The sequence below is a fragment of the Bos indicus x Bos taurus genome, chromosome 4 (genome assembly GCF_003369695.1).
Source record: "Bos indicus x Bos taurus breed Angus x Brahman F1 hybrid chromosome 4, Bos_hybrid_MaternalHap_v2.0, whole genome shotgun sequence".
NCBI classification, from domain to species: domain Eukaryota; kingdom Metazoa; phylum Chordata; class Mammalia; order Artiodactyla; family Bovidae; genus Bos; species Bos indicus x Bos taurus.
In genome coordinates, this window is record NC_040079.1 from 69,959,783 (window position 1) to 69,972,991 (window position 13,209).

At 40.9% G+C, this 13,209-nt stretch overlaps 1 protein-coding gene across 1 annotated transcript; it reads left to right on the top strand.

Moving 5' to 3' along the window:
* Window positions 1–2,211: 2,211 nt before the first annotated feature.
* On the top strand, window positions 2,212–12,567 carry SFRP4 (secreted frizzled related protein 4). Its single transcript, XM_027539620.1, has 6 exons — window positions 2,212–2,962; window positions 4,257–4,337; window positions 4,432–4,497; window positions 6,737–6,935; window positions 9,473–9,536; window positions 12,024–12,567. Exons 1-6 carry the CDS (start codon window positions 2,518–2,520, stop codon window positions 12,207–12,209), a joined length of 1,041 nt encoding a protein of 346 aa, XP_027395421.1. The 5' UTR covers window positions 2,212–2,517; the 3' UTR covers window positions 12,210–12,567.
* The last annotated feature ends 642 nt before the right edge of the window (window positions 12,568–13,209 follow it).

A 13,209-nucleotide genomic window follows, 5' to 3' on the forward strand; every position in this document is an offset into this window, starting at 1 on the left:
AGTGTGCAGGACAACCCTCCCCACCCCAGCTCCCATGGCTCACTCAAAAAAGAATTATCCAGCGCTTTTGACACTAGTGCTGCGATTGAGACAACCTGGAGCAGTGGGGAGTGTAGAGAGTGAGAAGAGGGCTGAGGATGGAGCCCTAGAGAACTCCCGACATTGAAAGGATGGGCAGGGAAGCAGGCCCTGGAGGAGACTGAAGAGGAGCCACCAGAGAGAAGCCACTGACCAGGGGAACTTCCCCAGTTACATGAGATTTTGGCAAATCAATGTCAAGTATGGGGTAATGGATTGAGTGCTAAAAGCCAGGCAAGAAGAGGGAGGCTGGTTGTCACACTCTCCAGATGAATTCCTCAATGCTGCCACCCTCTCCTAGGAACACTAAAGCCAAACTACCAACAGACCTAATCGGGTAAGCAAGGAGCTTTATGGAGAAGGGTTCTCAGCTTTTCCCCTCCCTTTCTTAATGGACATTCCATCTGAGAACATCAAGGAAATACCTGAAATGTCATGACTTGGTACTTGCAGAGCTAAACTAATGCAGCAGGTTCAAACTAGCTGTAGAAGTTTGAGTCCTCCCCAAGTTTGCCCTCCTCAGCTGATTCCTAGGAAAAGGCAGGGAGCCCAGTTCATTCTCAAAACTGTATCTTCTTCCCTGGTAGGAACTTGGGCTGAAACTCATTTTCACTAAACCAGAGTTTAGACCTACTAGAATCTAATACTGAAAACAGCTTGAGATCTCATCTGGGCTATCCTGTTTGCTTTCTATTTCACTAGCCTGCACTGGCATTTGAAGCTTGGTTTTCTACAGAAAAAAAGATACCTCTCTAGATGGGCCCTGCTGTATTTGGTTACCCTGGGCTTCCCATAAATAAAACTGGACTCCTTGGTTGAATCCTGAAATGTGTTTGTCTCATTTACCTTTTCAACTAACCATGTTTGATTCATGTACCCAGAAAAAATAAATAAGGTAATGCATTTACACATCAAGTGCATTGTACATGCTCAGTAAACATCAGCTGTGCTTTTCCTTTATTGGGCTATTTTAATCTTCAGTCCCAATCAGAATCAAAACTAAACTAATTCTGTTATCTAAGCTTTGGAGAGAAAATCAATGTCTGCCTTAAGTTCAGATTTCCAACTAAACCATGAAGATTACCATTCAGATAACATGCTTTCATATTCTAATGCCCTAAGAAAATATCATATACCAGAAATCTTACTGCTTGCAAATCAGTGTATACTTGGAAGAATAAAGCCTCCCTTTTCTGGGGATAGCTAAGCCAGCAGTGGATTCTACTACCTGTCCGAATAAAAAAATAAGATAAAAGAAAGAACAAAACATACATCATTGATCTCCATGGTACACAGCTTCTTACTTCATTAAATAACAGTTTCCAAGTAAATCAAGATGTTAGCTGCATTGGAAATCACTTGGCATAAAGGAGGAAAAAAATCTTTCAGATTGTGATATCAAAGTCGTCTTGGCTTTCTGCTTTCGTTCAAGTTGAAAAGAGGAACAAGGAGTAGGAGAAAGAGGGAGAAATGTTAGACGGAAGACATTTCTCAAACTGGAAGATGCTGTGACACCTTCGGTCAGTTCTTTTCCTGGAGCAGGTACAGCTCAAAGGCCATTCTGGAAAAAAAAGCCTGAGCCCAAAGTAATGTCTACTAGCCACGACAGTAATCACAAAAACAAATTCCATACAACTCAGGGCCGGGAGGGGGCGGTTTGCTTATATAATGTGTCCATCCTGTTCCAATTGCACTCTCCTGGTCCCACACGTCTCACCGCTCGGCGCTTCTCATGCCCCCTACTGGAGAAAGCAAGTACGTTTAAGAGGTAAAGAGCAGCAGAAGTTCCCATTTCCCTCCAACTTCACAGTTGGGGAACCCAAAAGGCAGAGGGCGCAAAGTTCAGCTTTGATTCGAAAGACGGTCCTTCCCTCTCTTGAAATCGTATCTTGCACCTTCTTGGATCCGGTATCCAAAACGACTGCCAGAGGCTCTTTTTCTTGGTTTGAAGAAAAAGGACTGGCCAGACTAAAAAGGAGGGACTTTGGGGGAATGCAGGATTCAAGCCCTGGGTTGCGGCCCGGAGGAGATGATGTCACCACTTCTGCAAGAGAGGGCTGGGGGGTGGGGCGGCCGACGGGGAGCCCGCGCCGAGCCTGCAGCTGCCAAGGGAGCGTTCCGAGCCCACGTCAGGGGAGGTGTCGGGATAAATAGGTCCGGCAATGGCCGGGGTTGGCTGCGCTCGGAGCTGCCGGGCCGGGGACTGGAATTGCCAGGGCGGGTTCGCGCCTGGGAGGCTGAGGGCTGGAACTACTGGTGCCGCGCGCGCCGGACTGCGGATACCCTCGGCCGGCCCCAGAGGCCGCGCACTGCTGCCCACGGGAGTTTGGGTAGAGCACATCCCCTGTGCCCTAAAGCACCTCTTCCTTCGTGAAGGGAGAGAGAAAGACTAGGGGGCCCATTCTGTCTACTGGGGTGGCGGCGCGGGAGGGCAGTACCATGCTCCTCTCCATCCTGACCGCGCTGTGCCTGTGGCTGCGCCTGGCGCTGGGCGTGCGCGGCGCGCCCTGCGAGGCGGTGCGCATCCCGATGTGCCGGCACATGCCCTGGAACATCACGCGGATGCCCAATCACCTGCACCACAGCACGCAGGAGAACGCCATCCTGGCCATCGAGCAGTACGAGGAGCTGGTGGACGTGAACTGCAGCGCGGTGCTACGCTTCTTCCTCTGTGCCATGTACGCGCCCATCTGCACCCTGGAGTTCCTGCACGACCCCATTAAGCCGTGCAAGTCGGTGTGCCAGCGCGCGCGTGATGACTGCGAGCCCCTCATGAAGATGTACAACCACAGCTGGCCTGAGAGCCTGGCCTGCGATGAGCTGCCTGTCTACGACCGGGGTGTGTGCATCTCGCCTGAGGCCATCGTCACTGACCTCCCTGACGGTGAGACTTGGGGAAGGACAAAGGTGGTGGGGGGGGGGGGGGGGCGGGGGCGGTTGAGGGGGCACTCTGGACTGTCACTGCCACATGAGAACCCGACAGCTGTCAGTGGGTGGTCGGGCAGTCCCCCATTCTTCTTAGGTGAATTGGAGGAGGTGGGAAGGGCTGGTGACTTAACTTCTGGAAAAGTCTGCTTTCTCCACAGGAATTTCAGGAGCTAAAAAACACCATGTCCCCATAAAGAGGGATGGGCGATTTTTCTTAGATAGGTGACACTAGAGAATTTTTTCTTTGTAGTAATAAAATAGTAATAGCAGTGACAGTTGGGTCTGAACCTACTTTCAGCACTTTTTAAATATCATTTAATAAATAAAACACTCCTACCAGGATTCTCCACTTAACGTGAGTTCTTGAAAGCTCTTTCTGAAAAAGCAGTACTAGTCACTTCCCACCAGGAGTACAGTTTATAAATTTAGTTGCCCTGGAAAACTGTGATGTCTGTTTCATGGTCTTTGACCCAATGCCAGCGTCTGTGGCATCTTAGTTAACTCGAACTCAACCACCACTTCCTTCTTTTCTCTTTAGTCTTTTTGTTGCTTTTCTAGGAAGAAGAGGCAGGTTTAAATCCACTTCTTGAAATAAAACCTAAGAATATTTTTGCCTCCTTTTATCCCTGACTCAAGTTGCTACACATTTAAAGAAATTATGGTGTTGCTTTAGTGTCGTTTCTGAAGTTATATCTCAGAGCCTTGCCCAAAACGTGGAGGTGGAGAAGTGAAGTGAAGGGGGGGAAATTTAAGCTCCTCTCTAATTCAGTTTAAAAAAAATGTATTTCTTTAATTATAGAACTGATACAGGGTTATGCTTCTTTAGGGGGTAGCTCTGGATTGTTTCTGCAAAATGTGAGGTGGGAATTGAGGACTATTCTGGTTATTTTGATTAGTGTAAACTGTCAACTTGGAAAATCAACATTTTAAAATAGATTTAGGAGGGAATGACATAATTTATCCAGGTTGGATAAATGTTGGATAAATCCAGGTTGGCTGTATGTATCAACCTGTTTAAATGGATGTGCCTTCACTTTAGTTTGTTCTGGATAAACAGTCTCAGCCATAAGTCTTCTTTCCTAAGCCCAAAGAGTCTATATGGAAGAAGTAGTTGACAATCACATATAATTTTTGCTGTTTAGGATTTGTGTGTGTTTGTGTGTGCTGTCGTGTTAGTCAGTGTCTCCAGATGATTCCTTACTCCAGCTGGAATCACTGACCACACCCATGTGTCCCTGTGTGTTTTTCAGACGTTAAGTGGATAGACATCACTCCAGACATGATGGTACAGGAAAGGCCTCTTGACATTGACTGTAAACGCCTAAGCCCGGGTAAGTTCATTAGCCTCAAGGCTCCATCTCTTTCTTCTCTCCAGAGTGACTTCTGAACCTTTTTTCAACATTGCCTTTGTTTTGTCTTCTTTAGACCGGTGCAAGTGCAAAAAGGTGAAGCCAACCCTGGCAACGTATCTAAGCAAAAACTACAGTTACGGTAAATCATCTGCTGAATCCATTGGCTTGGGGACTTGGCACATGACACAGCCAGGTCTGCTAGTCATGAAGTGAAAAAGCGGGTTGGTGATTTCTCTCAGTCATGTGGGTCCTAGATGGCACAATAACAACTATGAATATTTCTTGCTTTTCTGGGTAAATCAAGTAAAAACTAAGTAAAGTAACCTGGGTGAGGGCAGTGCTGTGAATCAGATTACAAGTGTGACATCCTGATCCTAACTGTCCTATTTGTCCAGAAGTTCTGTCAGCCAGGATATCACCTCACTTCTCTCATGGTTTCACCACAGGGCCTTAGGGCAGCGGTGGGAGGGGACGGAAAAAAAAGTTTCACTGCTGTGGAAAGGATGGGTAAGTGATCTGTGGATTTGACCTGAGGCCCAGAGACCAAAGAATTAAGATGTGCACACGTATCTTTTTACTTATAAAAACACTTTTTAAAAAAACTGTGGGAATATGTTAATCACAAGACCTATGGCTGTAAGTATTAACATAGTTTAAATGTTCTCTTATTTGAAAGACCCAGTTGGCACTTTCTTCAGAAAATAAGTCAATCATGCGTCTTGAATGTTTTCAGTGAATTCTAGTGTCATAATTTGAAAGTAAATTTAATTAAAAATGTGTTCCTTTAAAATACTTTTTTGGGCTATTTCATGGGGTTTTTGTGTGTTTCTTAAATTATTTCTGTTGAAATAGTGGAAACTATTTGGGTAAAAATGTTTGTTTTATTTGGTAACTTAGTTTTCCATATTTCAAACTGAAATTTTATATCATAAGAACCTTTGTATTATACAACCCACATAAAAGCAGGAAGATCATGGCACTATAAAAGTCTGAAAAAATAACCTCTTATTTAGGTTGTCATATTTGAGAACCACACATAGCCAAAATGGGTAATTCAACCCCCCCCCCAAAAAAAACAAAACAAAGCAAAACACTGTCTTTTCTAGTAGCTTCTTGTTACTGTTTTTTAAACCTGTTATATGTAGATATCATCTTAATCTGATCCACATAGCCCCTTGTCTGGCACCGTCCAGCCTTAGTTACTTAATTGTCCAGTCTGAGTTTCACTGTCATGCTGTTCTCTGAGGCATCATTGCTTCGTAACCACATTGATGATGAAACTATTTTCTATTTAAATTATTCAACTCCTTCATAAACCAGCTTGCTAGGATGGAATCCAAGACAGATCCATCCTAGGCTGATTACAACTCCATGGCAGGTGGTAACAGCAAGGGACCAAGGAGGTCAAGGAGCTTCCCTGGTGGCTCAGACGGTAAAGCGTCTGCCCGCAATGTGGGAGACCCGGGCTCGATTCCTGGGTCAGGAACATCCCCTGGAGAAGGAAATGGCAATCCACTCCAGCACTCTTGCCTGGAAAATCCCATGGACGGAGGAACCTGATAGGCTACAGTCCATGGGGTCGCAAAGAGTCGGACACGACTGAGCAACTTCACTTTCACTTTCACTTTCAAGGAGGTCAGAACTGCAAGCATGATAAGACGCAGTGACATTACCAGTCATCTGTAATAACAGTTCCACCTCTGGCCACCACAGACCCTGCTTTGGCAGTCTGGGAAATTAAAGAATTGAGAGCAGTCATCTTCAGAGACTCCTGCCTGCATTACAATGTTAGGACTGTAACAACTTTCTCTGGAACAGTTCAAGCAGCAGATGGGTAATTGAACCACACAAACTTTTAGGTGCCTTCTGAATCTGAGAATATATGATTCTCACTTCAAATCATTACAGGACAGAGTAGAAAGACAAAGTAGTATTATTTCTACAAAATTTAGTCAACCTTCTATGTAACTAAATTTCCTGATGTTCCCTTCTGCACCCTCCCAAAAAAAGCCCCTCATCATAGAATTATAGAATTTTAGGGCTGAGAAGAATCCATGGGATTCTGTTTTGAAACTCTATCTGTAGCCCCATGTGGAGCAGTCACTGACCCAAAGACAGATCTCAGAGTAAGCCCGCTTGTGAATTTCCTTTTCTATCTTGCAGCATGATTCAGAACTTTTAAGACATTGTTGACAATATGGGAGGCCTTACATTTAGCATATGATTGTGTGGGCATTTTTGCCTGCATTCGGGCAGCTTGGACATGACCATAATTACAGGAGTGATTCTTTAAGAGAGGCTCAGAAGTTGGCAGGAATACACCATCCATATTTCTCTCCAAAGCTTCAGCAACACTTAAATCGATTTTTCAATTGCAGTCATTCATGCAAAAATAAAAGCCGTGCAGAGGAGTGGCTGTAATGAAGTAACGACAGTGGTGGATGTGAAAGAGATCTTCAAGTCCTCATCACCCATCCCTCGGACTCAAGTCCCTCTTATTACGAATTCTTCCTGCCAGTGTCCACACATCCTGCCTCATCAAGATGTTCTCATCATGTGTTACGAGTGGCGCTCACGGTAGGCACAGAGGGGCAGAAAAAGACTGCACACAGCTTAGGAAAACCATGAATCCCACTTAGAAGTCCTAGTTTGTGTGTGTGTTTTTTTTTAAAGCACTAGCTTTTAAAAAAAATCAGTTTTAATAGATGGTTTGATTGGGATATCATATATCCTAAACATCACTTAATTCTTAATAGAATTAAGGAAAAATGAAAATATGAGCATTTCAGTGGACTCTTTAAAAATCAATTTCAGAATTTATTACCGGATTTCAGAAACTTATAAGCAAATAAATTGAGTAAAACCAGTTATTTTCAAATCAATCTTATTGTAGCAAATATGAACTTTTAAGACCTTTTAAATAAATTGTGAATCAAGAAACGATGGCCATTTGAAACACAGTTCCACACTTAGTTTACATTTGTTTACTTGAGTATTATATAAACACATATATACACTCACACACATGTATTGTATGCATCTCTCCAGCTGGGAGTGTGTCTCCTCACTTATCTTTCCATAACATCTTTATATATATATCCTTACAACATAAGAAGTCCTTAAAATATAAAAATCAAACACTTCAGCACAGGTTCCAGAAAGAGCCCCATAACTTGCTTCACTTCGTTTCTCCAGCAAAACTACTCATTTTTATTTAAAAAGTCTTCCTTTTGATTCTCTGCCATTAATAATGTTCCTGTTCCTTCTGGATATACAGCTCAAGATTCTATTTCTCAAAAAAAAAACCACTTTTTGATACTGCCTTCACTTGAATACTTTCTTATTCTTCAGTCTATCAGTACTTAGTACCTTCTTCACACTTCTTGTGCTTTCGGCTTTAAAGCTGTTTTACTGCTTATATCTTGTCTTTCTAAAGACATTGAATGAATGAACTTTGAATGACTGTTTCTGGGCTCATTCCTCTATGATGCTTATATATGCTCCAGTACTAGAAGCATCTAGCACATCTGAGGATGTGCCGGATTGCTGAACAGGTGAATAGATAATACATGAGTTAAATAACAGCCTTTGTGTCATTTTCCCTGTTAGATTATAGATAGTGTAATTCTGATCAAAATCCTAGTAAACATCTTTTGGATGATTGAGATTTATGTCTTCACAAATAATGCTAATGATCATTTGGAAGAATAAAGTGCTAAGGACATGTAAAGGAGATTTTGAAAATCGAAGGATGAGTGAAAATATGCCTTATGTCATAAGCAAAGTTAGTATAAAGCTACACTTGTTCAAGTCATGTGGTGCAACAGTAGACATGTAGATAAATAAAGCAGAGAAGAAAATCTTGCAACAGATTATAATTCATGCAAGAACTTCTACTATGAAAGAGATGTGGCAAATCAATAGAAATCAAACTGTTGTTTAGTAAATGTTGCAAATAGCTTTACTTGGGAAAATAGTATGTATTTTCACTTTGTACTCAATAAATTTTAAATGGGGTAAAAAAGTAAATATTTTAAAAACTTAATCAAAAAGGATAAAGTTCAGTAAATAAATATGTACTACCTGAAAAATAAAGTAGTCTGTAAACATAAAAGTAATGTAAGAAATTATGAGGAAAAATGTCAGTGCACATATCTGATGACAATATTGTGCATATTAAAATCAAAAATAAAAAGAGAAAGACATGGACTTCCCTAGAGGTCCAGTGGTTAAGACTCCAAACTTCCACTGCAGGGGGCATGGGTTCAATCCCTGGTCTGTAAACTAGGATCCTGTGTGCCAGGCAGCCAAAAAAAATTTTTTTAGAAAGAGAAAGACAAAAAAAAAATTATTGCAATGGGTATAACAAAAGATAGTGATTTACTCTATAAAAAGTAAGTATAAATTTACATCTAAATCAATATTTAAAACATTGACTACAATATAGAAATGCATGTATGAAGTCTATACAAAGTTTTAAAAGAAGTACAAATAGTAAATAAACATTAAAATATTTACCTCCTTAATTTTCCAACCCAAATAAAAGCAAGATTCCATTCTTACTTAGTCTTAATGTTGGTGAATTAAATGACAGTTCAACCATTTTGAAAATAATTTAGCACTATGCAGTGAAAACCTTAAGAAAAAAATACATACTCTTCTGCTTTCATAAATCTATCTTAAGGAAATAATTAGCCAGTGCACACTAGTGATATTCAGTGCAATGCTGATGATAATAGCTAAGCAAAAGGGAGGTTCAACTGTAGAGAAATAGTTAAATATATTATGGATATCCATAGTTATAATTTATATAGTTAGGAAAGTTATATTTTTTTAATTTTTCAGGTATATAAGAAAATGCATACAATGCTGAAAGGAAATATACAGTATGATCTAAATGTACAGTGTGATCTAATAAAATATGAAATATTAGTTAAATAAATACACCAAAAGAAAATATTAGTAAAATATAAATGGGGACTTGTGGGGCTAATGGTTATTGAAGAATTTTGGTTTTTACAATTTTTTGTATTTTATATTTTTGAACTTCTGTATTTTTGAAATTTTTACTTTCATAATTAGCATTGCTTATTAAGATAAATTACTTTTTTCAGGATGATGCTTCTTGAAAATTGTTTAGTTGAAAAATGGAGAGACCAACTCAGTAAAAGATCCATAGTAAGTATAATTAGGAATTCACAGATATGGATTGAAATGCACGTATTTGGGAATTCTTCACATTCTTTCATCTCTAGGCTATCATGTGCTGTGCTTAGTCACTCAGTCGTGTCCAACTCTTTGTGACCCTGTGGACCGTAGCCCGCCAGGCTTCTCTGTTCGTGGGGATTCTCCAGGCAAGAATACTGGAGTGGGTTGCCATACCTAGCTCCAACTAGGCTATGATAGGAGCCAGCAACAGTAGCAGTATTTGTCTTTGAATAGGTAATTAAGAGAATAACTTTTCTCATTTGGAATTTTTATCATAAGTTTCTCTTCAGTTTCAAAGGTGATTTGGTTGCATTCAATATTGATCTACTGGTTTTCAACATTTCCAGATTAAATTTATTTATTGCTTTCTTTATTGTATTATATTTAATTTGTTTAGCAGTCAGTCAGATGCTTGAACAGAATTAATATACAGTGGTATTAATACAGATATATGTGGGTGTGAATATCTGCTTTTGAAATTCACACTGTCACTGTACAGAGAAGATTCTTTCCCTGTATTTAAGATAATTTCAAGACTTTTGTCAAAATAAGTCATATACAAAAAGTAATACTTTTGTGATCAAATCCATAATTTAACGGTAACATCATAGAAAAATTGGTCACTCAGTTAGAGGAGTTAGAATAATTTTCTGCCCAGAGATGTGAAATCATTCCAGAACTAAAGAAATCAGGTTATTGGTTTGGATTTTAAAAGCATCCTTTTTCTTTAAAATATGTTTAGATGTATGCAGGAGAGTTTGTGTTACCCAGTTCAGAAAAGATACTGCAACTGCCTGTGTTTTCTTAGTTTGCAGGAATGAAAATTCTTGAGCAAGGGGAGAGTGTATATTAATACTGATTTATGGAGAAGATGGGCTTCCCAGGTAGCTCAGTGGTAGAGAATCCGCCTGTCAGTGCAGGAGCTGCAGGAGACATGGGATCAATCCCTGGGTTGGGAAGATCCCCTGGAAGAGTAAATGGCAACCCACTCCAGTATTCTTGTCTGAAGAATCCCATAGACAGAGGAACCTGGCAGGCTACAGTCCATGGGGTCACAAAAGAGTTGGACATGACTGAGCAACTGAGCGTGCTTGCATGCATGGAGAAGGCAGTTTCAACACAACCTCTTCTACTGAGTCCTTTTCTAAATAACAGGCCCAAACACTGCTGCTGCATCTAAGCTAAACACTCATGAGCTTCTCAGGAGCACACTTTGTCTTACTGAACAGAAAATTCTAGCAGAGTTGCTTATTTGGTTTCCAAGACTACAGTAGATTAGAAGAATCAATCTAGAAGGTAAGTCCACCTTGAAAACTGAGATTGTTGACAGGAAAGAAAGCTTTCAAGAATCATAACTGGGTCATTCACTTTGGCAGCAAATACTCCAATACAGTATTAAGAATATGAAAATATCACCATGGTATAACAATGCACAGTAATAAGTTTATTATTTTAGGACTAGAGTTGTGCCCTAGGAGGGTGGGGACTGTATTTTTCATTTCATTGTATTTTTACTGCCTGACCTATGGTTGTGGTCTAATTTTTATACTCTAACATAAAGTAGGGACATATGTGTTATAATGAAAAGCAATGTCTATTCAAATAGACTCTTTTTCATTTTTTTTCTTAGACATTTTCATATTTAAAGAGTAAATTCTTTTTCTATCATGGAATCTTGACTGTCTAGAATGGCATTTCTCATCAGCTCTGGGTAGCTAACACATGAGTGGATTACTAAATGTGGGTGGGGCTTCCATCTTCTTTTAGATGTAAGAGAGTTAGGTGAACCTATAAGTGTGGTAAGAAATCCCAGCTTCCTAGTAAGGCTGTATCCATTTCTGCTTTTAGCCTTGGCAAAGCCTTTTTGAATGATTGGCTGTATAGGAAAGTTGCATTACAGGGCCTATGGGAAAAATTGCATACATTAGGGCCTTCACAGGAGGAGAAGGGGATGACAGAGGATGAGATGGTTGGATGGTAACACCAACTCAATGGGCATGAGTTTGAGCAAACTCCAGAAAATAGTGAAGGACAGAGAAACCTGGCATGCTGTAGTCCATGGAGTCACAGAGTTGGACATGACTGAGCAACTGAACAACAGCAAAGGGCCTTAGGCTGTGGAGTCAGGCTGGTAAATTTGAATCCCAGCTCTGACTTTGTTGGCTCTGAAAATAACATCAGTATGCTTGTTTCCCGGTCATGACAATGGTGTCTACCTAGAAGGGCTGTTGTTTCAATGAAATAAATGTATGTCAAGACATTACCATATATATCCAGTGCTTTCCAAAGCACCTGTTACAGGATACATGCTCATCATCACGGGGTAGAGTAGCTATGGTAATCATGAGTCTCATGATGAGTATATTACAGTGAAAATACACATTATTTTGGATATTAGTTTAATAGCATGAAGAGGTGAGACATATTTGATGGTCACATGTACACGTTGCCTCCCAGCAGTGGGAAGAGAGGCTGCAGGAACAGCAGAGGACAGCCCAGGACAAGAAGCGAACAGCAGGGCGCACCAGTCGCAGTAACGCCCCGAAGCCCAAGGGGAAGCCACCTGCTCCCAAACCAGCCAGCCCCAAGAAGAACATCAAAGCTAGGAGTGCTCCAAAGAGCACAAACCCAAAACAAGCGTGAGCTAACTGCTTTCTGAAATGGGGACTTCCTCTCAGAGTGAGGCCAGGCATCACCCAGACAGCCTGTTAGAAGGCCGCACACCCCTCGCCTTAACAACCACAGTCCTCTTCATAGACACATCTTGCAGCATTTTTCTTAATGATATGCTTCAATTTTTCTTTTTAAGTCACTACAAACCATAGTGGTAGGTATGCCCTTTGGTATGCAAGGTATAAGAAAGCTGGTCAAATAAGCTTATCGTATTGACAGTAAACTGTGTGCAGACTCTGTGAGAGCTCCACAAGGGCAAAGATGCTTTTGTTCTTACAATTTGACCTGATATGTGCATTGAAAAATAAATGCCATATTACAAACAAAACACCCAATTTTTTTTTTTTACAATATGTTTTATTTTATTTGGTGGTTAGGATGTGAGCAGTTTTTCAAAATGTGATTGAAAATATAATGCTTCTAAAGAGGAAAGCAAGAGGAGTGAATGTTTCAAAGATCTTTACTGTTTGCAGAAGAATTTTTGTGATCAAAGGGGATTTTTGAACAATCTAGAAAAGTAGGATGTGGAAAATCAGAATCAGTCTGGTTTTATGGGTTTTGTTTTTACAAAGAAGCCTTTCTGCTCTGTTTTCAGCTAGAAACCCTAAAACTAAAACAATAGTATTGCTAAATGAATAAAAGGGAAAGGCAGACAGACAAAGTCTGGACCCTTGTTTTCTGGTTACCATGCCACAGTGGAGATGCTCTGGTTTCATATGCATGTTTCTTACAGCCCCTTTAAGCAGCACTGGAAACACTTTGTATCTTCTCTATGATTTGGGTACCAATTAGTCATCCCCAAGCATCTTACACCTGTGGGTGTGATGCTCACCTCACTTCCCAGGACATCCCAGGTATCTTGACGCCCAGCCTCTCTGCTGATTGCTGGTGCCCCCAAGGGTGCCTTGGGCCTGAGGTAGGACGGTCAGGATCCAGAGCCCCTGGTCTTCAGCCTGCTGTGGCACCCTTG